The following is a 25,692-nucleotide window of genomic DNA, read 5'->3' as shown; positions in this document are numbered from 1 at the left end:
AAAGACGTCATTAGAAATTGAATTTCGTTTATTTGGTTTAAAAATATGCGTGTAAAATATACTAAACTATATAACGTTGCTCTTTTGTTTGTAATGCACTTAAATTGCTTCATAAATCCATACAAATACTTCAACATATTGAGTTGTTTTTTCTTATGCTTAAAAATAAAAAAAAAATATGCATATACATATATATCCAAATATTAGCTGGTAATGGTAATGTTTTTTTAAATTATAAATACAAGTCAAAAATTAAACAACAACAAAAAGGCATTAATCAAAATAAGCAACAGTTGCAGTAAATTGGTGAAGCGACTAGAGCTTAAAGACTAAGAAAAGCTAAGAAATAATAGACAGAATATATGTATATATATATATATATAAATTAATTTGAGGGGGATCAAAATAATAATGTTTCATTTGTGGACTATGATATTGATAGTTGCATAGGCGGCAGCCAGGTATAAAATAGTATATAGGCTGCGCTCGAGACAACGTTTGACGTGTCCAGCGGCGAAACAACTTGATCATCGAACTTATACCAGCGCCCATAGTGGGCGCTCTTGCAGAATGCTGTATAATGTCCGCCCTCCATGGTGCCGTAGTGATTGGACACGGCATACAATTGGTATGTTTTGGGCGTCACAGCACGTGATTCGGCACGTGCTATATATGGTTTCATGTCCAGATTATCCAGCGGAAATTGTAAATAGTTTTGTTTCTTAATATAGGCGCCAGGGTTGCTGGGGTCCGCATAGAAACTGTTGGGATTACAAATATTATATTTAATTTAAGAATTACTTGAAGAGTTTATATAGTGTCTGAACGCACCGCTTCAAATGTATAACCAGCACCGGTGGCAGCTTGGATATATCCAACTTTTTGATGGCATCTCGTTTCGTCTTACAGTTGGGACAGTTCCAGCCGTGAATTTTCTCGCCACTGAAGTACATGTCCATGCATTGATTCAGATAGCACAAATTTGCATTTGCCGGCAGCTCCAGGCTGAGATTCGAAAAACACTCGTATGTGGCCGACTCCTTGGTGCAGGTCACACACTTGACGGTGCTCTTGATCTGACCATAAAATAAATGCAGTATTAGACTCTCCTGCGACTTGGTAAACTCCATCCACGCTTTCTCTGAGGCACTGATAACCTCTCGCTGGCGCGGCACACGCAACGTTTGCAAATCCGAATGCAGCCAGTCCATGAGTATGGTCAAAAATTCATGGGAATCCTGTTGATCAACGCCGCGAAATATCTTCTGATACTGTCCCACAACGTACTGCAACAAAAATGGAAATATTTTAATTTATGCAAAAGCACAGTTACTCTCGTCCTTACTCGCAAATCGCGACTGGCCACACATTTATATTGTCCGTTCCACAGCTCTTTGATGAGTGCGGCCACCTCCTCGATGACCTGTCCATTGGTTTTGTTACGCCGACATATATAGTTCTTGTATTTGTCTGATACGCAGAACTCCATTAGCTGCGGCGTATTGCTCAGACATTGTAGTATGCTATTCATATAGCAGGTGTTGCCCAGATTCTTGAGGCCCGTTAAGCCGCGGCCCTATACGGATAAAGCAAAAGATTATGTTAGAGTCCTGTCACTATGCGAATAGCTGCTTGATTTACGCGTCTTAGCGGAAATATGGAGCTATAAATGTTGTAAGTGGGCGGCCGCTGAATTTTAACACCCGCTACGCAAATCATTTGTGCGCTTTGTTGCAAACACTGAACCAATTGAATGCAAAATACGACAGCGCTGGGTGCGACCAGCTTGCAACGTGACGGCTATTGATTGGTCGAGCGACTATTTATAGCCATCGGTGCAACCACTCACCACATTGTGCCCTATTACAGGTGAGAAATCACGGACTCGTGGCGCTGTCGTCTCCACATTACGGCTCTGTGGTTTCGTTGACCGATCGTAGGCGGGTCGGATTGCTGGCTCTTCGGATACAATCGTCTGAGGCAATTCGTTGAATGCATTGTTCAATGCGTCGCCTGTGGGTGTGAGTGGGCGGGCTGCATTGGTCTCTGCCGGTGGCTTATAATGTTTTTTCGCTGCGCGTGCAATGGACAGCTGGTGCTCGCGCTCGAGGCGATCTCGTTCGTGCTGTTCGTCCAGCTGCTGTCGCTCCTGTATTTTCGATTCAATGCGTTTGGTTGTCTCATCATCATTTTGCAAATACTGCATCGCATTTTGCTCCTTGTAGCGATTCAGTTCATCGCGCAGTCGATTGTTCTCAATTTTCTACAAAAGCTTACACCAATTAGTAACCGTTGAATATAGATATACCCTCTAAAAAACACTCACATAGTCCTCAGCCTTGCTTTCCAGCTGCAATATGTTGTATAGCACCTCCTGTTCTGGATAGCTTAGCACTGCGCCCTCGGCATGCAGTTGCTTTAGCTCAATTATGCTTTGCCACTTCTTGGCCGCCGTATCGAGTAGCATATCGTTGTGATGTGCCCGCTGCAGCAGCACTGTCTGATCGCGTATGATGTCATTGATAGGGTTATCCTGTGGCTCAGCAGGCTGTTGCTGTTGCTGCTGATTTGGTGAGCTCTGCTCATAGGTGCGCACTGCAGCCGGTTTGTTGGCACGATTTATGCTGGGCCTTTGCTTATGCATCACATTGGGCGCATTCATAATATCCTCCTTCATAGTTATGTCATTTATGGATGGATACTCGATGTCATCAATCGTTTCGATGTCATTGTTGTTCTGCTGAGGCGGTTGGACACTCGGATTGGTGCAGTGCGTCGGATACATCATGATGAAAAACTCGTAGCCGCCCTCCAAAATCTGTATGGGCGAGCGATAAGTAACATCGGGATCCCACTGCAAAAAGGAAGGTAAAATTATAAATATGCTTTTTAAGATATATACAATATTCAGTTTTAGATAATTAGTTTCTAAAACTTCCTATAAAACTCTATTGCTGATATATCATTATATATCATTTTTGGTCTAGTAGCCTTTGTTGGGGCAGTCAACGTACGTTTTTCAATATGTCTAACAGTGTGTATATAGCTGCATTGCCCGCGGGCTGGGCATCTTTGGTGTTCCAGTCCATAAGCACAACCGACTCCTTGACAGACCGAGAGGCCCATGCAGCTTTGGCGCTGCTGCTTAGGCGTGCCTGCAGCTTACCCGCCGACATGCTGTAGGGAGAAAAGAAATTTTAAATATTAAAAGCAGATTACGCAATTCTAAAGCAACCGATAATTACCCCGGCATTATCAGCTCTTCGGGCACATTAAATGCACAATAGTAGGTCAAATGAGAGTTCTCGTAATCGGCGCTGCTGCGACAATCCATGACCAGCACAGAGTTCTGCTGCATGCGCTGGAAGAGTTCTTCACAGCTGATTAAACCCAATTGGGCATATGTCGGAGTTGTCGTGGCCAATGTGCTAGGCTCGCCAATTGGTTCCCCTGGCGGCAATGGCAAGTTCATCGTATCTGCACCATTCTGATTTTCTGGCGGCATCAGCTGCTCATAGCGTGTGCTCAGAGATTTGCTAAGGAGCTCCAGGGTGTCCATGATGCGGCGATTGGATTCCGTGTCGCCCAGCACTTGCCGCACTGTCAGTTTGTGTTGATTGTAATCCGATTTTTCGCGTATGGCCGCCAGCATATTGAAATACTTCACGTAGGTGATGTAGGCCAGCTCTTGGTCCCCATCCCGGCGATACTGCTCAGCGGTCAGGTACAGCTTACGAGCTGTGTTTAGTAAACTGCAATGTGATTAAGTTTATTCAAGTTTGTTTGTCTTGTTGACATCAGCGAAAAATATTTGATGGGCTCATATTCGGGTCTCTGCTGCAGCAACGAGGCGTCAGCGGTGTGGGGCGTTGCATTTGGTGTCGACTTACATTTTCATGCTCTTGTTACGCACGTCTTTTATCTCAGTCCACTTCTCCAGATCTTCTAATTTGTCGGCCATGTGCAGTTTCTTTAGTTGCGCCATTCTTTGTCCTATGTGTGACTGTGTGTGTGTGTGCGGGGCAGAATCAAGTGTTTACGAATAAAGGGCTTTTTATGTCAGTCCCGTGGCCGCAACTTTATGTGGGTGCTGCCGCCTGTGAGGCACAGTTCGTGTGTTTGCCAAACAGTAATGTTAATTAACATAACAGCGACAGAAACATTAACGTTCACTAAGCAAACAACATCTGTTACTTTAGCAAGATCGAAAATGATTATAAAGTACACTTACTACGCTCAATTTAGATCTAATTAAAGCATAGATTTAGAAAATGTAGAACGACGACACACGACGGCTTGCGAAATTTATCGATAGCCAGAAACAGCTGTGCCACTATAATGTGGTGGTCTGTCGATATAGTAGCGCATTAAATCGAGGCGGTCTTATCTGTTAACTCACCCGTAGCCATTCGTATGTGAACGTGATATTTGAAAAAATAATTTGTTTTACCACTTTTATTTTACTTTTATTTGACAATTATTGTTTTTATACATTAAATAAAAATTTTTTAATCGTTTATTTTGACTTGCATCCAGTTTCTGGTTTGCTCTACATACATTTTCTTGTATACTCTTTACTTTTTCTCACGAAGTAATTGTGTTTCTCATGAAAATTTATGTGTTTTGCCCTTAAAGAAGGAAGTTTCTAGTTTAATTTTAATGAATTTATGTATCTGAACCAAATCCGTATATACTGCGGGGTCCGATGTGTTCATACAGGTAAAACCAGTGGATATGATTCCAACGAGTTTATTCTCAAAAGTTACTGGACTGCCGGCCTCGTAAACGCAGTCCAGTATGCTTTCCGGCTGGTATGCACAAGCTGCTGTTTGTCCCAACAAATACCGATTATTACCGAGGATACTAAGGCAGACATCTCTGCTTATTTTCTGCAAAGGTGTAGATAATGCCATCTCTGAAGGTGGACGCACTTGCATTTTGCTATAACCCCAGCCATATGCATACAGAAACTCATCATCCATTGGTGTGCTTGAGGCGATTTGTATAAACTCAGTCAAGAGGCCCGCTAGAGGTACCTTTATTTTTATTATCGCAATGTCATAGTGCGTCCTTTGGAATACATAGTCCTCTGGAATAACCATCGCCTCTATCTCGGAAAAAAAAAAACTTTTTCTTTCCAAAAACGTAGTTGTCGCAACGTAAGAGCCAGACGATTGGTATCGAAATGGTGTTACGCAACTGGCAGACGACAGCACAATTAACGGTCTAATGTATGCGCCACCACACACATTTACGGCTGGTCCGGCACTCCGAACTTGCACCAAAAATCCACCTTGATTTTGGCCCGTATTACTCATCATTCCTTTCCACAGACGCTCCTCAAAACGCGTTCGTTTAGTGATTTTTGATTTGTATTTTTTGCCACAAACTGTTGGCAGCCAAATTAGCAAAAGTAGCAGAAATCGCGGATTCATGCTCACAAATTCTTCATAAAGTACTGAACTTGTAGAATATAATCTATATGACTGACTGAAATTTAAGTTTCGTTTGTGGTTATTACGGCTCTCCATCAATTTGCCACAATTTGATTTACAAAGTGGAACTTATTTTCTTGTGCTTAAAGTTTGTGTTCTTTATTGAAGATTTTTATACTCATTCGCAAGATAAATAGAGTATATTTGCTTTGTTCCATTTTCATTATATACTTCGTTTTTTCATTTTTCATTTTCGAATTGGTCTCAGCTGGACAGATTACAATTTTGTTTAATGATTACATAAATCCCCGGCTAAAAATGTATTAAACATATTCAGGAATTCCTCCCTAGTATTCTTCATAATATTTGACTACTACTACTATTGACTAACAATTTTATTTATTTTCTTTTGCTATAATTTTATAATAAGCCATATCTGTATACCACGCTATCAATTTATTTTTGCTGGCGTATTAAATTTAGATTTTCAGCCCATTAACAAAATGTAACGGATATTTACTTTTAAGCTTGTTTTAATAACATTTAAAGTCGTCACCAAGACCGGGAGAGTTCATCATTTTAAGCTCACGCTTGAATATCCCATCAGATGCATATTTATGGTACAAAAACCCGATATCAAAAATAAAGCAACGCAAATCAGATGACGTCACGGGCGGGTTTTGCAACCCACTTGCGCACTTTGGTGGAGCGCGCTTAGCGGTACTTTCGCAGTCGCCACCACCCAAAAATATAAAAAATAACCCAGCCTATATTGAGCCGGCTCGCATTCGAGTTGGGTGCGCAGTTATTTTGGGAATTGCGCAATTTGGGTTTCAAGTGCAAAAGCTGAGCGCTGAACCCACAACAACGGAAAAAAGAAATCAACAACAACAAAATACGAAATAAAGGGCAAACACTTCCTGACAAATTGGCTCCGCAGGGCTGTGCCTCTTGGCTTGTACCCGGTCTTCCGGCATGGCCAATGACCAGCGCCGCACGTAGGCACCCACAGTTAACTAATTGGCGCCCAGTCGGAGCACTTTGCTCTACCACTTAGTGCCATCATAATCGTCATCGATGCCCCACAATTGCCATGCTCAACAGGTAAGCTAAGCGCGGCTCGCACGCCCAATTCTCGCCTGTCCGCCTGAACTCCCAGCCGATTTAGTCACATACATCCCATAAATTCAGCGCATCATCGTCGTCACGCCTGCGTCGCATCGCAAATGAGGCGAGCAGCGCGTGCGCCGTCCGTCTCTGACGTATGATAATCGCTCAATAGCCCATAGCCCATAGCCTATTTGCCCATTTTGCCAGAAGATAGTTTATATAACACCAGAAAGCCGTTTGAATTGATATTCACGGAGTTTCAGTAGAAATGAAAGCTTAAAATTTTTATAAATTTATATTTTTGTATTTTTATAGAATCTGATTAAGACGTTTTACTTACTTTCTTAGAGCTTAAGAATTTAAGGATATATAAAAATATGTTCGTATGAGATGAAATGAGCGATGCAGGAAGAGAGAGAATAAGGAAGACAGAAAGAGAGAGAGGGAGAGAGAGAGAGCGGGAGAGGGTTAGGGAGGGAGAGAGAGAGAGAGAGATAAAGAAAGAGGCAGACAGAGGGAGAATTGAATTTAAAAATAATGATATTAATTGAAGAATTGAATTTTTTTAAATATTTTTTTTTTGTGTACAAACATGTATTTATAAACTCATATAAAAAAATATTTTTCATTTTAATATATTATATAAAATGAGAAATATTTTTTTATATGAGTTTAACACACTTTTAGCTTATACTTAAAAATAAATATAATAAATAAATACATATAATAAAAATAAATATAATAGATATATGCTTACGTGTCGCATGGGTCTGTCTAGTGTTAAAATGGATTTTAAATTCATTTGGCGTCTAGCATACAAATCGCATGTAAATTTGAACAAGTTGCGAGCGTTGTTAACACAAATTTCCTTTGTCTCAATTGGCAACAACTTCCTTCTACAGTCATACAAATTCAAACGAATTCTATAGAAATGGTGCTTTACATTTTGTGTGATTTTTTCAGAACCATATAAGTTTTATATATGTATGTATGTATATGTAAAATGGAAATTTGTTTGTCTAGCATTGACAGCTATTCGATATCCTTGCTGCACCTGCAAGAAAGCATAAACACTTTGCCACCCACGGCATCACATAATTCAATTCTCTTCGGGATGAGAATAAAAATTGAAAGGGGAAAAAAAAAAACGTTTGCTGCTCATAAGAAGATAGAGGTGCTGAGCTGTCTGGCGTAACTTGAGATGGTTACTGATCTCGACTGTGCCCATCTGTTGCTTTTGGTCTCCGGTCAGCCAGGAGATGCAGATCACCAGCGTAATTGACTCTTCCTGCCGCTTGTCAGGAAGCTGGAAAAAAAATTGATATAAAAATAATTTGTCAGACAGATCGGAAGCAGAGATAATATATTTTTCGGCTCGTCCGGCCGCTTTGTCCACTGATCAGTGTAATGATCATCCTATGATCTTGAGTTACTCCCAGCTATGTAGCGCCGTTCGAGATGCGAGAGTTTCCTGAGTCTCACATTAGCGGCGGGTGCTTCAATTCGTTGAATCAATAGAACTGCCTCAAGTGGGGCACTGCATGCAGCCTCTCTCTCTCTCTCCCTCTCTCTGTCTTTCCCTCTCTCTGTCTTTTCCTCTCTCTGTATTTTGCAGCTCTCTTTGAGGTTAATAACTTGACGAGCTGCGGTGTAACCTGATATGGCACAGCAGAGAGGTGTTTGACCCAACTCTCTGTGTCTTTTGCTGTGCATTGAGAGCAAGGCATCTTGAACTCAAAAGCCACTAATTGCTAAAGCTGCCGTAAATCTTAGCTAAATGACCGATTGGAAACTTTAGTTTAATTGGGGAAGGAAAAAGTACACTTCTTCTGAGAAATTTGTTGCTAATTGGAATGTTACACAATGCGAGCGCATCTTTGGCTGCTAAATGCAGCTTATTAAGGGTTAAGCATAATAATTAATGCGAAATCTGATTGGTTATCTAACTGTCCTACAGCTGACCACACTCCTCATACACCAGCCGGCATAAATGCTGCCAGCAGCCACAAAACGCATTTACGACTTCAAACTGGTTCGCGCTCGCTGTCGACCAATTGGTTGTAAAAGGATTCAGTTGGCCGCGTGTTGTATTGTGTTCGTTCAGGTTCGACGCGGTTTGGCTGGTTCCTTGGCATTTGGACCACGCCACGTGTAGAAGATATATCGCAATTTGGCTTATGAATGGGTAACAGCTTGAGATGGCATTCGAGTAAATAAAGCGAATAATGTGCGGTATTCGAAGAATATATAGATTTTGTATTGTATATATAGAGTCATGTGAGCAAATTTACTTATATATTATAAAATCATGTTTCATTTCATTTCTCATGTAATACAAATATATGCCAGTTTTTGGAGTTTTTGTTAAAAAAAAAAAAATCGTAATCATATTTTAAATAAAATCAATCAAATGATAGTGAGTTTAAATAAAAAATATTAATGCATTGCTGCGTAATATTAAATATATAACAATTTAATTGTATTTATAAAACACTTAATTTATTTTATATATTATACAAATGTATATCAATTATTGCTTGAATTTAAAAGATATATATTTTTCTTTAATTTTAAATGAAATCAATTCAAATTAATTAAACTTTTTTTTTTTTTTTTTTTTACTAGTGTCGAATTTTATTAAACGAATTTAAATAAGTTATAAAATCTTATTTCATTGAATTTCTTATGTAATTGATATTAAACAAGTAAGAACGTTGCAGTCGGGCGTTACCGACTGCGGAATACTCATTCACATCCCATCAACAATTTAGTAGTTAAGTTTCGCTCTAATACTGTAGAATATACAGGTTTTTCCGATTTGCCACGCCCCAACTGGGCGTAGACACCTCATTTTTGGTCAGTTTTTAGAAAGAGATAACGGTACCCTAACTGCAAAGTTTGAATGCTTACCCTCAAGAAATGTGAAAATTACAGGGTATTTTTCGATATGCCACGCCCCTATAGAGGCGTAAAAATTATTTTTAGGGAATCGATAGAGAAGGCTACCAGTAACTCAACTATCCAAATTTGAAGCTTCTAGCTATTATACTTTTGGAGATATAAACTTTTGCGGTTTGCCACGCCCCCTGTGGGCGGACATATATCCGACAAAACTTTTTGGTCTTGGGTGATCAGTCCGAGTATATATACAAAATTTGAGGTCTCTGCCATCAATAGTGTCCAAAATATAGGAGAATTTAAAAAATCACTATATCTTCAGGTCCGATTTGCCACGCCCCCAATGGGCGTAGACTTATAATTTATCTTTAGACTTTATAGAATCATACCATTAGCTGACGTGCAAAATTTCAGCATTCTAGGTTGACAACTTTAGGAGATACAGTTTTATCCGATTTGCCACGCCCCCAATAGGCGTAGATATATCCGCCATAGCTTGTGATCTTGGGTGGTCAACGCGGACCTACATACCAAATTTCAGCTTTCTAGCTCTTCAACAAACATGATTTCTGGTATATCGGAAAATGCATTTTCCGATTTGCCACGCCCCCAGTGGGCGGATCGGGAAAATTTTAACACTTTATAAATCGGAGATATACACGAGTATGTGTTCCAAATTTCAAGTCTCTAGCTTCAATAGCGCCGAAATAGATTGCGTTCATACGGACAGACGGACAGACGGACAGACGGACGGACAGCAAGACGGACATTGCACAAAACCAATATACTGATTCACTTTCGTGAATGAGTATAAAAATATATATAAAAAATATATAAAAAAAATATATTCTAACAAATTTTAAATGAAATCAATTAAAATTAATAATTAAATGAGTCGGAATTCAAGTAATAATAATAACAAATCAATGCGGCGATATACTAAACACATAAGAATTGTAATAATAGTTACTTTGATTTAAGTTCTTGCAAGCTGAGATTTCTATGCGAGCCTTGTAAAAGTCTTGTAGAACATTTTAGCAGTTGTCAAAAAAATAACTTTTGTGTTTCAAGTTCTCGAGTAACTAAAAAGTTGATAAGCTACAAAAAAAGTTATGGCAAATTGTGTGGCACTTATGTATTTGGCTAACTTTACATTTTTATTAGGCCAACTTGCTAGAATGGAAAGTTTGCAGCTACATATAGATACCACAACAGCAGCAACAGCAACAGCAACAGCAACAGCAACAACAACAACATGCCAACAAGTGGCGTTTTGGCCAAGCACTTACGTCATCTCGGCCGTGCCCCAAGCGGCAGTCAGGAACGGTAGCCATGTGTACCGCACGCATGTTGTGTTTACCACCCTATGCCGAAGCCGAACCGAGTTGCAACTCGAACTTGTGCGCAGGAAGTCAACCACGAACCACAAAGCGCTGCGAAGCGAAGACGAAAAACACCAAAGAAACTAAGAAACAAAAAACAGTTTCGCAACGAACGCAGCACGCAGCAGTCGCAGATGCAGCGCCATCAGGCAACAGTTTGAGGACGAGGCGCTGCGCTCACAGTGTCCATGTCCATGTTCGTGTCTGTGGCTGTGTATGTGTATGTGCCTGTGTCTGTGTCTGTTACTGTGTCCTCATACTCGTTCGCCGCTCGTTTCTGTTCGCTTCGTTCGTTTCGTTGCACTCGTCGCAGTCGATTCGAATTTTGATAGTTTGAAATCAGTCGTTGCCGACTTGTTGTGCCATTTGCATATTATCAACATCAGCGATCGAAGCACCGCAAGCCATATCTGAATAAATAATGATATACAAGTAAAGCAGTACATTCAAAGAAATCTTTATAAAGAAACGCATAAAATATTAAGTGGCTACTTAAAGTGCATAATTAACACAATATTGGAAATTAATAAACTGTCGCGCATTGCACGAGTGAAATTTTAATTGCAATTCGAAATTTGACGTTCTCGCATTCAATGCTAATTGTTAACCGAGTGAGTTTCAATTTCAATTATAATTAAGTTCTTTGAAGTCGACTGTAGTCCCAATTTGCTCTCTATCGAAATGTGTGGCAAAAGTTTTGATCCTAATTTGCGGTTGTCAAGTTTTTCACTCTTTTCGTAATTTACAGAAGTTTTGTCGGCTGATGTGGTTCAAGTCCATTAAATAACTTTAGTATGCTCAGTTAATTGCCTAGTGCAAGCATTATTATGAATCGCTTTTGAAATTTTATTTTAATTTTATGGTGTTTTATAAAATTTATGTAAATTCGTTGTTGGGCTTACATTAGTATTTTTAGTTATTCATCAAAGTTTTGAGTTAAATTAGAAAATGTATTTTAGTTAATTTTAAGAATATTATATTTTTATTAGAATTATTTTAAAAAATGCAAATATTTTTTAAATTGGATATATTTTATGAAATAGGAAAACCTTTTAAGGCTAAAATACATTAAACGAATTTTCGTTTTTAATTATTTGTTTTTAAATTAAATTTATTTTTACATTCAAATTTATCCAAGGTTATAATTTAAAATACTATTTATTAAAAAAAAAAAAAATTACTAATTCCAAAAAAAAAAAATAAAATAAACAAATAAATTAAATATTATTTTTAATAATTTTTGTTTTTTAATTAAAAGTAAAAAGTAAGTGTTTTATTTATAATTAGGTTATTTTTTTCATTTTTTGTTTTATTCTTTATTATTTTTTATTTTAAATAAATAAATAATAAATAAATAAAAATATTATAAATGAAATATTAAATAGTATAAGCAATTTGTATTACTAGATATCTGAATATAAACATTTTACTCGACTATCCTCAGAATAAAAGTTGGAAAATATTAATCATAAGTTACTTGGCCTTATTAGTCATAAGCTAGAAGTGAAACATAAATGCTGATATATATTTACAATATACTAGTTGGCGGCGGTAGCATAAGCTGGAAAGTGCGGTAAGCTGCACGTAAAGATTTGCGAAGTTCGACAAGACGGAGCCGTGCTCAGCTTCAGATTTGATTAGCACTGACTGTCGTCTGTGGGGGCTAAGATGGGACTGCGAATCGCCATGAAATTTTCATTTAACTTTCTCTAGACAACACGAATACAAGTGCGTGTGTGTGTGTGTGTGTGCGTTAAGCTAAACATGAGCATTATATGCGAAGGCAGGCAGCTGAAACTAAAAATACAGACAATGCAATTTTATTGCGCAATTTCGCAATGGCAGCGTCTTGGCAAACGATTTCGCTGTGGGGGCAGCAGCGGCAGCAGATGTATAGCCGGCTGAAGGATAAAGCCAGGCTCTACGTAGGCAATGCTCGGCGGTAATTTGCCAATGAGACGTGTTGGTCCCGCTGCTTAATGTTGCCTTTTAGCGCAGTTTTATATTGGTTTGCTTACATTCAATTAGGCGAACGCACGAGCGCGTTCGAGTCCCGTCCAAGTATGCTCGGTGTCCTGCCTCGTATATATATTACAAGCCAATGAAAGGATAACACGAAAATGAACAAAAGCCACAGCATACCGAACAGTTCTCTCTGTGTGTGTGCATGTGTGCGTGTGTTGATGTTTGAGTTGGCCAGGGTCCTGCCACAATGTGTGTTTAATTGTATATTACGTATACGCCACATTTGACGCATTGTGGGCGTCGCTCGCCCCGCTTGTTGTACTTTGTGGCGTGTATATCTGAATTAACACATGTGACACTCGACATATCCATAAACACGACTATGTGTGTACCAGTGTGTGTGTGTGTGTGTGTGTGTGTGTGCTAGTTGTAAATTATTGCGCGTATTACGTTTACATTTGTATTCGTTATTTGCTGCCGGCTTTTATGGCTTCCGAAATTTGTCGAAAATGCTCTGTGTATAAATTTTTGCTATAGGCTGTGACTATAATTGCACGGCTATAATTAATTGCACTGCATACATTAAACATGAAAAATTACTTGACCGCCGGCCAGCCGAGGGTGCTAACTGTCCGATCAGCCAAATGAAACTTTGAATGCATTTAATGGCTGCAGCATTTAATAGGCCAAATGGTCAATAGTAAATATGCATTTAGCTAAATATTTCACTTCGTCGCCGTGTTTCATTAGTAATGCATTTATCTCGATAGCTGTGAATGCCATTCTTAAAGTATCACAGTCTATATAAAGAAATATGTATTTAGCTGGCAATTGCTGTCCGGAAAAACCCAGAAAATTATTATTAAAAAAAAGGGGGAAAATAACGATTTCATAATGGAATTAATTCTTTTCAAATTACTTTGTTGATTGAACATCGGCGGGTCAAGCGTCATACATTTGAGCCTAACCCAAATACATATTCATTGAGCTGCCTTAGCTCGCCTTTATAGAAATCCATTTACTGCCCTTGCATGCAATGCTATGGACCGAACCAGTGGATAAATCAAATAAAAAAAAAAAAAAAAAAAAAAAAAAAAAAATACTGGAAGTGATTTTTGCGCACTTGTTTCACGTGATTAAATCGGAATATATTAATCGAGAGTAGCAGAGTAATTAACTCAGTTGGATGTTGTACGCTTTACATAAATTATTTATTGCATTTAAATTTGTTTTACCATCAATTATCTTTAAGCCCATCACAATGTGTGTCTGCATAATGAGCTGAGGCGCCAAAAACTCAAATTGAATTCGAAATAAAATTGAGTATTAAATGAACTTAAATCTATGAACATTTCTATTTAACTATCAATTACAATTTTATTGAGAAAAATACAAAAATTTGGAATATTTCATTTATTTTTTATGAAAGCTCTAAAAATTCGATCAAGTCGAATCGTAAATGATATATAAATATAAATAAATACATAAATATATATATTTTTATATAAAATAAAAATTCATAATTCGAAATTTGTTGAGCTATGACCCCGCTGTGCCAGTCCGGCCTTCCATTAAATGTTCTGGTTCAATAAACTCGCGGCATTAATTTGCAAAGGAAAAAAGGGACAGCTTTCTGACCGCACTGCGGACCCATGTCCATTTGGATTATTTGATGTCCGTTAACCGCGCAACAATTACGAGTCCTAAGTACAGCGGACCTTCGGGCACTTTTCCGAATTTAAGTTCTAAATGGAGACAGTATAAAAAAAAAAAAAGTTAAATGAGTGAAAGCACCTGCAATGGCAAAGGAAAAACAGATTGCCAGTGCTTTGCAAGCTTTTAACTGCGATTTTCACGCTTGCATGGCTTTTCACGCTGTTTGCTTTATGTACTAGTAGAACATACTCGTATTATATATTTACCGTTTTTATTTCGGGCTTTGGCATTGGTGCGCTTTCTGCTCGTGCGCTTTGTCTCTTTGAGTGTCTACAAAGTCAGAATCATCATAAAATATTTAACAACCTGAATGCACTCACACATTTATGAAAGTGTAAATATTTAATGATGGATGCCTTCGGCTCCACCTTCACAACCTCACCCACACAACCAGCCAGTCAAGCACTCAGCCAGCCAGCTGGTTAGCTAGACTGCGCTTCCTAGATTTTAAAGTCAGGATATTGGTAAGGCTGTCTCACGTGTCTCATGTGTGGTCTACCTGAACTTTAATGGCCACAGCGACGGCTTATTGTTATATGCGGCGTATGCGTAATGCGCTGTGCTCTACTGCCATGCATTGTGAATGATTGTAAATTATTAATCGACTGTGTTTTGCCAATAAACTGCGCTCAGAATAGCTACGAGGTTGACCTGATAAATAAGTTGAGGAAATAGAGAAACTTTCCATTTAGAAGTGGCTTACATAATGCATTACATAATTGCCATTGTTTTTGACCATAATAATGGGGTATTACGTATTCTAAATTTCTATAATAATTAATAAAAAAAAAAAAAAAAATACATATTGAAAATTTCTTAATAATTCAATAGGTGTTTTGATATTATTTTGTATAGCTCTTTGATTTATAATATTTATATTTATATACCTATTGGTTAACATCTCTTGAATTGAAATGAACTTAAAACTGTTTAGCTGACCCTCGCAACTTTTGCTCTATAGCCTAACAACAATAGCAGCTATCAAATTCAGCGTTAACCTTTTGCGGCGTAGCCTTCGAGCTTCAGCTTTTCTGAGAGTAAGTCAGATATACCTTCATATATAAATATAACATGTATATGATAAATAAATAAAATATATATGTATATATGTTCAAGTATTTTTTATAATTAATTAAAATTATGCGCGAAGCATTCACAGCACTCATAATTAAATTCACGATGAATTGAAGTTGACATGGAGTGAAGGAGTAGGCCCAAAGGATAACGTCGCGACAGTTAATCAACTCACGCAGCTGTTCAACAGAAGAAACAGAGAGACTGAGAGAGAGAGAGGGAGCGAGAGAGTGAAAGAGATGAATAGAGGAGATGCAGGACAAGAACGCAAGTAATGAAAGCCATTAAAAATGGCGACGGTTTAACACGGGAAAATCGATAGAACCAGCGAAAGACGTGAAAAGTGAAAACTGATAAAATGCAGCACAGCACACAGTCTCACACACACACATACCCACACAGTTACACAGAAACACGCGGGCGGACACACACACGCGGAAACTAAGTGACCCGGTCTTGCGATAGAGTCTGGTATTTTTCATAGTTAGTTCACGCACACACACACACAGAGAAACACCCGCACAGGTGCAGGAAAATTTCTGCAAAAACAGGGCATGTCAGCTGGGCACAGCTATTTCTCATAAAACTAGCTAGAATCGAAACATTCAACCAGGTGCATACTCCTGGCCAAGCAGCGCTCCACATCGCTGCTAATGATAATGGAATGCGTTGCCATTTAGGTTTGTGTAGGGCAAAATAATTGGCTCACCCAGCGTCAACCATTAAGTCAACCAGCTTATCAATTACGAGTGCACATTACGAAGAATAGCAGGGGTCTAATGTATATAGGTGGGTCAAATGAGCAGCTGCAGGAATTGGCATTAAGAATTTCTAAAAATTTAACTGGACTTTTTTAATTGCGGACGTAAGAGCATATTTGTAAGTGGGGAATTGAGTTGTTAGTAATATTATTTGCTTGAGATTTACAATGAATCCTGAGAAGAGTTATATAACAAGGGTTCAGTTCAGAAAAGTTCATTTAATGATGTCCGATTTCTGCAAAAAATATTTATAAATATATCTAATTAATGACTCTAGTATAAATTAGTAGAAGCATTAATTGGACAGGCTAAAGGATACGTTAATAAATTTTCGCTGACATGACCCTGGTACAACGTTGTGTATGCGCATTTTTTTATTTTTATTTATTTATTTTTTTTTTTGCCTTATATAACTTTGTGTCAGCTGGAAGCAAATCGCAGTGGCCCAAGGCGCACCCAATGCTGTTCGTCTGACCCTCGGCGAGTGTCAGCCAGTTGACAGAGAGAGAGAGAGAGAGCAAGGCTAAAGTGCATTAAAAATTCATTAGACAAATGCATATATAAATATAGTATGCATATATCAAAATACCGCTCCTTGCGCATAAATGTGATAAGGGACCCAGTGCGCCAACAAAATGAAAGAGAGGAGAAGGGACAGAGAGAGAGAGAGAGAGAGAGAGAGAGAGAGAGAGAGAGAGAGAGAGATAGCGAGAGGGAGAGTAGAAGGGAAAGTAGAGTTGAAAAATGTGGAAGAAAAGAAAACAAAACATTTGATTTACGCAGCTTGATGCAAGGCGTTGTTTTGTCTGGCGCTGACAAGACGTCCCATGGTGTGGACAAGGCGCCTCTAATTGGCACCAATTTCGCAGAGCTCCATGGCAGAGGAATGCCCCTTCTGCTCCACGCTGTGCTCGTGATGATCATCATCGTCATCAGCATTCATCGCAGTGGACACTGGGCGCTGCTCTGGTCTGGTCTGGTGTGGCATTTTAATGCCGCGCACGTAGCCCTGGCAAACTAATGGAATTAAACAAATTATTTTATGGTCTGTGCAGAAGGAAATGTAAATTCGAGCGCGTGAAACAGCAGGTCAGAGCCATGGTGAGACGCCACGCAGCTACGCACAACCACAACCACTTGCTGACACTCCCCGCAATGGCAACAGCCCAAGAGGTTCTCTCGCTGCAATTCAAAGCTGTTGCCAGCTGCTGCCGAGTTAAGCTTCAATTTCAATCCAATTGTCTCTGCTCACTTGCAGGCACTTCATTACTTCAACTAATTTCTCTGGCCACTGTGTATCGTACGTGATGTCGTTGTCGTTCACTCTCTGTTTCCTTCAGAGATGTTCCCAGTGGGCTGGTATAGCAGAGCAAAATTAAACCACACGGACATGTACAAAGCCAATATACTCATTTCAGTTTCGTGAATGAGTTTAAAAATGAACAGACGTACCAAGTCTTTGACTTCTCGCAACTTCTACACCTTACTACACTTTACTCTAGAGCTCTTCAGTTTAGCTGCAAATGCATTGAGTATGGATTGTTAAGCATTTTTGAAGCTTCTCCATATTGGAAATCCTAGGATAGCCGCAGTCAATATGCACGCTTGCGTATGAGACAGGGTATCTCATGCAGGCTCCTTCATGGCTTCAGCATGTGTTTGAGTGTGTGTGCGTGTGTTGCCAGGCGAATGTCCTGGCTATCATCAAGTTCATTTGGACGCGTTGTTCTTGAACTTAATGCCACAAGTGTGGCAAATAATACACTTTCTCCCCTTTTATGTATCTCTCTTTTATTATTTGTATTATTATTATTCCTCTCGTTTCTTTTTTTTTTTGCGCTCACTTTCAAGGTTCACTGACATTTGTCGAGCGCTCAATTTGATTAAGTGCGGGGCGCTCTGTGGGAGGCACTCAAGGCGAGCGTGTGGCGTGTGGCATGTGTAGGTGGTCTGTAGGTGGTGGTAAAAGGCTAAGAAGGCGTGGCAAGAATTGCGTCTAAATGCAATTATCTTCTAGCTTACTGGCGACGCTCCCGACGCGTGCTCAATGCCAAGCAAAATTGCATTTTATCAGCGCGTCGCATTGTCATTGCTACTCCTGCCGCTGCTGTTGTTGTTGTTCTTGTTGTTGTTTATTTGCGTTGAGGTTGCATGCCCCATGATAATGACCAGCATTTGAATGGCCAACTGTGATTTGCTTTTCGCGCGTGTGCCTGCCGCCGGCCCCACGTCCCGCCCCCGCATCAACAGCTCGAGCCTTTAAGCTTGCCGTCTCAGCTCAGCTTTTCCATTGCATACATTTCAGCGAAGGTGAAATGTTCGGTAGAGTGGCTGTTTGTTTAGATGCAGCTGCTACTTCTGTATTTAATATTTATTTATTTTTTTTTCATTTATTTTTCTTTTTTGTTGCTTAACTTAACTAGTACTAAAACAGAATATGCTACTGTCACACTTAAGCCAAATGCCTTTGTCCCTGTGCGCAGCGATAACAACGGCCAACAACAGCCAACAACAACCAACAACAACCAACAACAACCACAACAAATGCGCCGGGGCACAGCGCAAGGGACAAGCAAAGCCCCGAAGGTTTATGTGTGCTGCTCTATGAGAGTCGGTTTTGTCCCAGCACTACATGGGTTGGGTTCGTGTGAATGGTTGTACAGCTGAGTCTGCTCAGACCACATTACAGGCACACCTATGTATGTAGTTGCTGCTGCTAAATGTAATTTTTTTCTCATTGTTATATACATTTTTTGTTGTTGTTCTCTTTTTACCCTGCATGAGCGCATTTGTTGGACGTGTGCAAGTGATGGCAGGTGTTTAAACGACTCAGCAAATTGTAACTGTTGATGGCTTTAAATGAAATTATATTTTTAACTAGAAAATTGCAGTTTTAATCGCTCACAAATACAAATTGCGAGTTTTGCTTGGCCATGCATCGCAGTTTTATTACCAACAAAGTGAGCTCGAGTTCCTTCCTCTAACGCATTTTAGAGCTCGCTAAATTCTATTCAATTTTCTAAAAATTCTTTCAGTTAGTAGCTGTGACTTTTCACTCCTAAAATGCATTCACGAAATATATCCAGAACAACGTTAATTTATAAACTAAATTCGCATAGTAAAACTTTTGAGCGCAGGTCAAGCGCAGGATATGTTTTGGTATGTGTGTGTGTGTGTGTGTGTTATTTTCTATACATGCCATAACATAGCGTATAAATATTCCCTTGGCGGGCGTGCACTACCGACAATCTTACTTGTGTCACATTTTTTGTTGTATATGCAGAAATTGTTGCTGAACATTTTTGTTAAAAATAATTAAATGTAGCTATAAAATTCCAAAGCAAGCAGCTCTAACGCAGCTGCGGGCACTTGACAAACACAAATATTTCACAAGAGCAACTACGTAAGAGCACTGAAACACTAGTAAATACAGATTCAAACACGCACGCACACACACACACACACAACATGAACTTCATATTTTATTTGCTTATTTTATAAATATTTTTTTTTTTTTTATACATATTATTTGTATACATTTGTGTATATACAAAGATTTTAAATATGTTTTATTGCCACTCATAATTGGCCAAAGAAAGTACTGGTATGCGAGGGGGCAGTGCTCGGGTGGGTGTGGCAACTGTATATGGGCAGTGACATGCAAATTAAGTCAACGAGCTCTGCCGTATGATTTGTATGCGAAAACCGTGCACAAAATTATGCAACGTCAAATTATAAAGGCAAGGACGAGCCGGCTGCGTTTGGCTGGAGCACTGGGTGGCTTCTTATAGCCAGCCATGGCTGCCTCGTTAGGCTCCAATGTTGTTTCCTTTCAGCTGCTGCCGTTGTATGTTGTATGTATTTTTCCATGCTTCGGCTTCTGTACATCTGTTGTAGTTGGTGAACCATGTTGCTGTTGTTTCCGCTGCTGGCTGCTGTGTGCGTCGACTGATGCCGAATGTAAGTAAATAAACTTGCCATGCAAAGTGGGCGAACTGTGGCCTTAACTCGGTCAGCGCTGCGGCTTGACGTTCCCTCGAAAGCAACGCAAAAAGTCTGCCAACAAAATGTTTGCACGACTTCGGGCATTATTCTTATCATGGTGATCTAAGTGAGGGTACTGTGATTAAATGACTAAATATGCTACATCTATGTAGATCTGGCTGATGGATTCAGAAATTTTCGAGCAGGGGTAGCATATAGAAAATATCATATATTTATTTATAAAATATATATAAGCCATTTCATATGAGGATCTTCAAGTACAAATAATTTTCTATTTAGTGTGCTTAAATTTTTTTTTGAATATGATTTTTTTTTGTCTTCAGTAATTTTGATCGTTGGTCACATTTTTTCGTTTAATTCATTAATTAAAATTAATTAATAATATTTTTTATTTATTTTTTTTTATTAAAAAAATAACAATACTATACAGACTTTATTAATAGTACATTATTTTGGTAGTTATAAAAATTCTAAATAGTCAATCATCATATATTATATTGGGATTAAAATATTAATAATTATTGATAGCAACTTTTTAAATAAACATAATTAATAATTTTCGTAAGCGTATTCAAATGTTAACGATTCTGGAATAGTTTTCTCATATTTCTCAATCCTTGTTTCCATTAATTTTTGTTTGTTAAGTTTATTTTCGTGCACTGCCCCAAGTTGTGTTCAACTTTTTGACTTTTTGTGCAGCTTTTTATTTTTGCAAGAAATGAACAAATTTTCTTTCAGTCAGCTGCAGTGTTAAGCACTCAATGTGAATTATATAAGAATAATATAAACAGAAAAATAAAAAACGGGAAATTAAAAACAAATTTGTCTGGTATTTTCATTTCATTCATTTCGTGCCCAGAAGCAGTTGGACACGTGGCGGCTGAATGTTATTTCGTGTGGGCGCCGCATGACAGCATTGTTTTGAAGGGTTCTAAATGGACAAAAGAACAGCGTTTTGACCTTTGCTAACTAACTAAAACAAAGCGAGGCTGTTTAGCCAGTTAGCACAATGTGGGTGCCACCTAATAGGTTTTCTATTCCTTTAGCTTCACTAGCGGGATTTTATTTTTTATGATCCCATTTAACACAAGTACTATTGTAATAGAATTTTAATGAGGCCATAAAGTTTTTTTTTTATTTATTTTTTTTTTTTTTAATTTTATTTTTTAATTTAGTTTCATTGAAGTTTAGTTGCTGACAGTTAATTCTGTTTTTATGTTCTATATATGCTCTGTATATTCTCACTAAAATCGTCTTAGTTTGCAATATTATATCAGTTCATTTTCTTTAAACATTTATTTTCAAATTTTTAAGAACTGCAATGTAAATACTTTTCATGATTAAGTGGATGTATGCATTCGAAATCTGCTTTAGCAGTGCTTCAATCAAAAATTCAATATCACCAGAAAACAGATTCAAATTGTATTTGTGACTTGTTAGTGTAGCATGAAAAGTTTGCCCCAAAGCCACTGGAAAATATTCGTTTAGCCGAGCCGAGGCGAATCGAGCCGTCTGCAGCGGGCACTGGATATGCAAATTGTCGACTGTCATGAAAATATGCACATTAATTTTCAGGGCTTTTTATTTGAGAAAAACTTTCTGCTTTTCTTTTCTCATTTTTTGTTTGTTGCGTCTTTTACCTATTTATTTTTATTTTTTTGCTGCTCTCTGCGTGTTCTGCTCGACTCACGTGTAAAACGTTACACAAAACGTGAGACATAGGAAAAATTGAAAATGAAAATGTGGCAGCGCGTGAGGCAGAGCACGCACGTGAGCTGGGCCGAAACGCGACAGTTGCATGTGGGCGGTGGCTGTGTGTGTGTGTGTGGGTGGTTGTGTAGGTGCGTGTCTGTGTGTGAGGTGGGGCCGTGGCATTTGCCGCTTGTTAGAGAGACTGCATAATCATATGTAAACGCTCGTATGGGAAAATAAACAATGTAAGGCTGCCAACTGTCAGGCACAGCGAGCTTACCTTGTTGTTGTTGTTGTTGTTTGATGTGACGTGTTTGCCGTGCATTTATGGCCACACCTGGGCGTCCTGTTAATCAGCTCCGGCCGCAGCATTGCCGCCAAGTAGTCGAGTCAACAGTGCGTATGTGCGCGCTATAAAAAATAAATAAATGTAAAGCATTATGAATAATGGCAGCCTCCATTTATAAACAGCTGCCAGTTAGACAAACACCACTCTTAACGTTCATATTAATGGCTGCTCGAGGCACACACAATTCCACATAACAAATTCGTTAGACAGCAGCATTTTTAAAGCTTCGTGTCATCCATTCTCCAAAGCCAAAGCCAAAGCCAAACCAGGTCCCATCCCATCATCTGTCTAGACAGCACCAGCAGCGAGTCTTCAGCTGAGGTAATCGAAGCAAGGTCTTCACAAACCAACGGATATATGCAACAAGCATCAACAACTCGTGCTACACGTAGCTTGATTGCAACTGAACTGTATCAAAATACTTGCTGTTTATGGCATTTACAATAACACGTGTTGCTGCTGAATATTGATGAAGCTAAAAATAAACATATAATAGCATCTGAGGCACAAATTAAATAAATACAGCAATTGACAGAAAACAGCCAAAAATAAGCCTAATGGGGCCGACGAGGGGCGAGCTTTATTGAGTCTGAAATTATTATAAAAATACACACAAATATGAATACAACGTGAGCGTGTTTTTAATGCTTTTTATGCAATGGATTCGTAATTTCCTTTTCCTTTGCCTAACGTAATTGAGCTCAATATCATTATTATCATCACAAGAGTATGTTATATGTATATGTACATATGTGTGTGGGTATTTATTATTAATTTTCATTTGGCAACATTTGCTGCTCAGTCGCTCAGTCATATATTTATAAATTTATTTTTTTACATATTTGTATAATGTACTCATTATATTTGCTTACATTATTGTTCATATTATTCATATATTTAATATATATATATTTATAAGTAATAGCAAATATATTTACCTACCCGTCCACATTGTTGGTTTTATTATTCTAATCTTAATGATCGGCAGCTTGATGATAATTCCCAAAGTGACTACTACATTAATGACAGTTTACCTAATGAAGCTTAGCACTATGATCATTAACTGTGATCATTATCTTACCACAAATATTGTTTAAATAAATTTTATACATAAAATATTTCACTGCTATTTATGATAGTTCGTATTATTTAAATACGTACCGCACACAGTAATAGATGAATAGCACTGCACGGCCTGGCAGGCTATCAAGTGATCGGGTAGACTGAAGGCTGAAGACTGAAGAAGCGCCTCAGCCGACTCCTTTATATATAGGGTGGAGAGTGGCCCTTGATAACTGACGTCGCTCTTGAGCCTCTAGTTGAGTTAGTTTTCTATGCCTCATTGAGTGATTATAGACGTACCTTTTGTAGAGAGAGATAGGGAGAGAGAGCGAGAGAGAGAGAGTTAGAGTGAGAGAATAGAGAGAGCGAGAGAGAGAGAGGAGAGAGAGAGAGAGAGAGAGGGAGAGAGCGAGAGAGAGAAGAGATAGAGAGGATGAGAGAGAAAAAGAGGGAGCGAGAGAGATAGAGATTGACAGAAAGAGAGAGAGAGAGAGAGGGAGAAAAAGAAAGAGAGAGAGAGGGAGCAAGAGAGAGAGAGAAAGAGAAAAGGAGAGAAATAGGGTTTTTGTTGTATAACGAACATTCTTTCCGTATTCAGCAAAGCTGAAAGCTATGAGAAAGAGGGAGAGAGGGGGAGCATTTTTTCAGTGTTGAGCACATCCACTTACCTAATGTTCACACACTTTCGCACCTTTTCTAAATATTCAGTTTCTTTTGCTTTTTGTATGTTCGCTTCGTTTATCATTTCATCCTGCATATTTGACGTGTTATAGCTGTCCCCCATCCAGCTTACATCATGGCCCATGTCAGGTTTATGTCTGCCCATGAGGCAATACCAGCAGCATGCTCGCCTTTTAGTGGCACGTGTTGCTGCTAACTATGTTTATGGACCCTTTTATGCTGCTCTCTCGCTCTATCGCTCATTCGCCCTCTCGCTGTCTCGCTTCCCGCTGAGCAGCTGGCCGCCCCGAGATAAATGCTCGTAATGACATGCCTTTTTCCACTAAATTAACAAAAATGTTTTCTGATATGCGCATTTGCTGTCAAGTGGCTGGTAAACATTTTTCCTATCATTTCTCGCGTTGCTGTTGGCAGCTTTTCTTTCCTTATTTATTTATGTTGCTTTTTTTGCTCAAATTATAAAAAATGGCGTAAAAGCTGCCGGCAAGCCGCAGCTGAATCTCGCAGGAGGCAAAAAGAGCACTTCGTAAAATGTTCTGCGGCTGGGCAGGAACAGGAAAGTGCAACGTGGCGTATGAGTGACATATAAAACTTTAATGCACACTCTCATGCGAAACATTTCTGTGGGCTTGCCTCTTCACACACGACGCCAATCTGTGCGTGAAGTGAAAGGTTGCGGGCGACATGTCAATGGGTATTTGGTGCTCTGCACATAAATTACGCAACCGACACGCCCTCGCGCCGAGGGGATGCTGTAAACATAGCCATAAACTGTTATATCCCCATGGTCATGGCATCGTGGCATTTGCTCATTCACTTTGTGTATTCTGTAACGGCAACTTGACTTCAAGCTTATCGGCTTAAGTCAGCGACAGCCTGGCTAATTATGTTCATTTGCGATGCGACAACGTGACCGGAAATGCGACTTTGCCCCACTTGACAGAGCGACTATTTAAATCGCATTTGATGCAATTGCGACATTTCGCCAGCCGTTTGTGCGTTTGAGCAACTAGTGCGTTTTGTGACTTTCGAGTTGAGTTGCTTCGAGTGCAATTTGTAAGGAGTATGCCAAGCCGGAAATCCGTGCGCACTTTCAAGTGCATTTCCGCAGCAACAACTAAGCCATAATAGCAATAAGAGCTGACGAGGCGTGTCTCTGAGTGTGCACGTGTGTGTGTGCGTATGTGTGTGTGTGTGTGTGTGTGTGCGTGTGTGTGTGTGTGTGCGTGTGTGTGTGTGTCTCTGTGTGTGTATATACGTTCAGTTGTGTATTCTTCGTGCCTGCGGCGCCATTTGGCTGCAGATGTCACACGATACGCGCTGCAGGCACGAAAAATAAAATTGTCATCTTTACGTAGCTGTCCAAAAAGTGCCATGCGGCACAAATAGCAGCAAGTGTTGCTGTTGTTGCTGCTGTTGCTGCAGCTGCTGCAGCTGCTGCTCGAGTGCTGCCGGATTCAATGAATTGCCAAAGTGCCGGCGCGTGTTCACCGTCGAGAACCGCTCGAATGTATGCTAAGTATTTGCACATGACATGTGCATTCCTGCCGGCTCTTTCATAA

The 25,692-nt window shown here is 39.2% G+C and overlaps 2 protein-coding genes across 4 annotated transcripts in view; one reads left to right on the top strand and one right to left on the bottom strand.

Moving 5' to 3' along the window:
• Positions 1-10: 10 nt before the first annotated feature.
• LOC6574216 (ubiquitin carboxyl-terminal hydrolase 8) lies at positions 11-4,332 on the bottom strand. Of its 3 annotated transcripts, XM_015167322.3 has the most exons (9): positions 4,232-4,332; positions 3,891-4,172; positions 3,246-3,752; positions 3,015-3,177; positions 2,327-2,854; positions 1,850-2,263; positions 1,346-1,576; positions 832-1,286; positions 11-761 (listed from the first exon to the last, which is right to left on the bottom strand). In XM_015167322.3, the coding sequence occupies exons 2-9, from the start codon at positions 3,983-3,985 to the stop codon at positions 428-430; spliced, it is 2,727 nt and encodes a 908-aa protein (XP_015022808.1). In that variant the 5' UTR covers positions 3,986-4,172; positions 4,232-4,332; the 3' UTR covers positions 11-427. The 3 variants fall into 3 exon arrangements, with proteins under 3 accessions (XP_015022808.1, XP_043864345.1, XP_015022809.1); XM_044008410.1 differs by having other exon boundaries at positions 3,891-4,316; XM_015167323.3 differs by lacking the exons at positions 1,850-2,263; positions 2,327-2,854; positions 3,015-3,177; ... (1 more) ...; positions 3,891-4,172; positions 4,232-4,332 and adding an exon at positions 1,642-1,762.
• A 6,609-nt stretch (positions 4,333-10,941) lies between these two features.
• The window catches only part of LOC6574210, a 52,874-nt gene continuing 38,123 nt past the window's right edge, over positions 10,942-25,692 (top strand). Inside the window, exon 1 of the mRNA XM_002000232.4 lies at positions 10,942-11,436. The gene's annotated coding sequence lies outside the window, so the exon portion shown is untranslated. The remainder of the gene's footprint in view (positions 11,437-25,692) is intronic.

The sequence above is a fragment of the Drosophila mojavensis genome, unplaced genomic scaffold (genome assembly GCF_018153725.1).
Source record: "Drosophila mojavensis isolate 15081-1352.22 unplaced genomic scaffold, ASM1815372v1 contig_277, whole genome shotgun sequence".
Lineage (NCBI taxonomy): Eukaryota > Metazoa > Arthropoda > Insecta > Diptera > Drosophilidae > Drosophila > Drosophila mojavensis.
The sequence above is the reverse complement of the archived record's forward strand: the minus strand, read 5'-3'. Positions and strand labels throughout refer to the sequence as shown.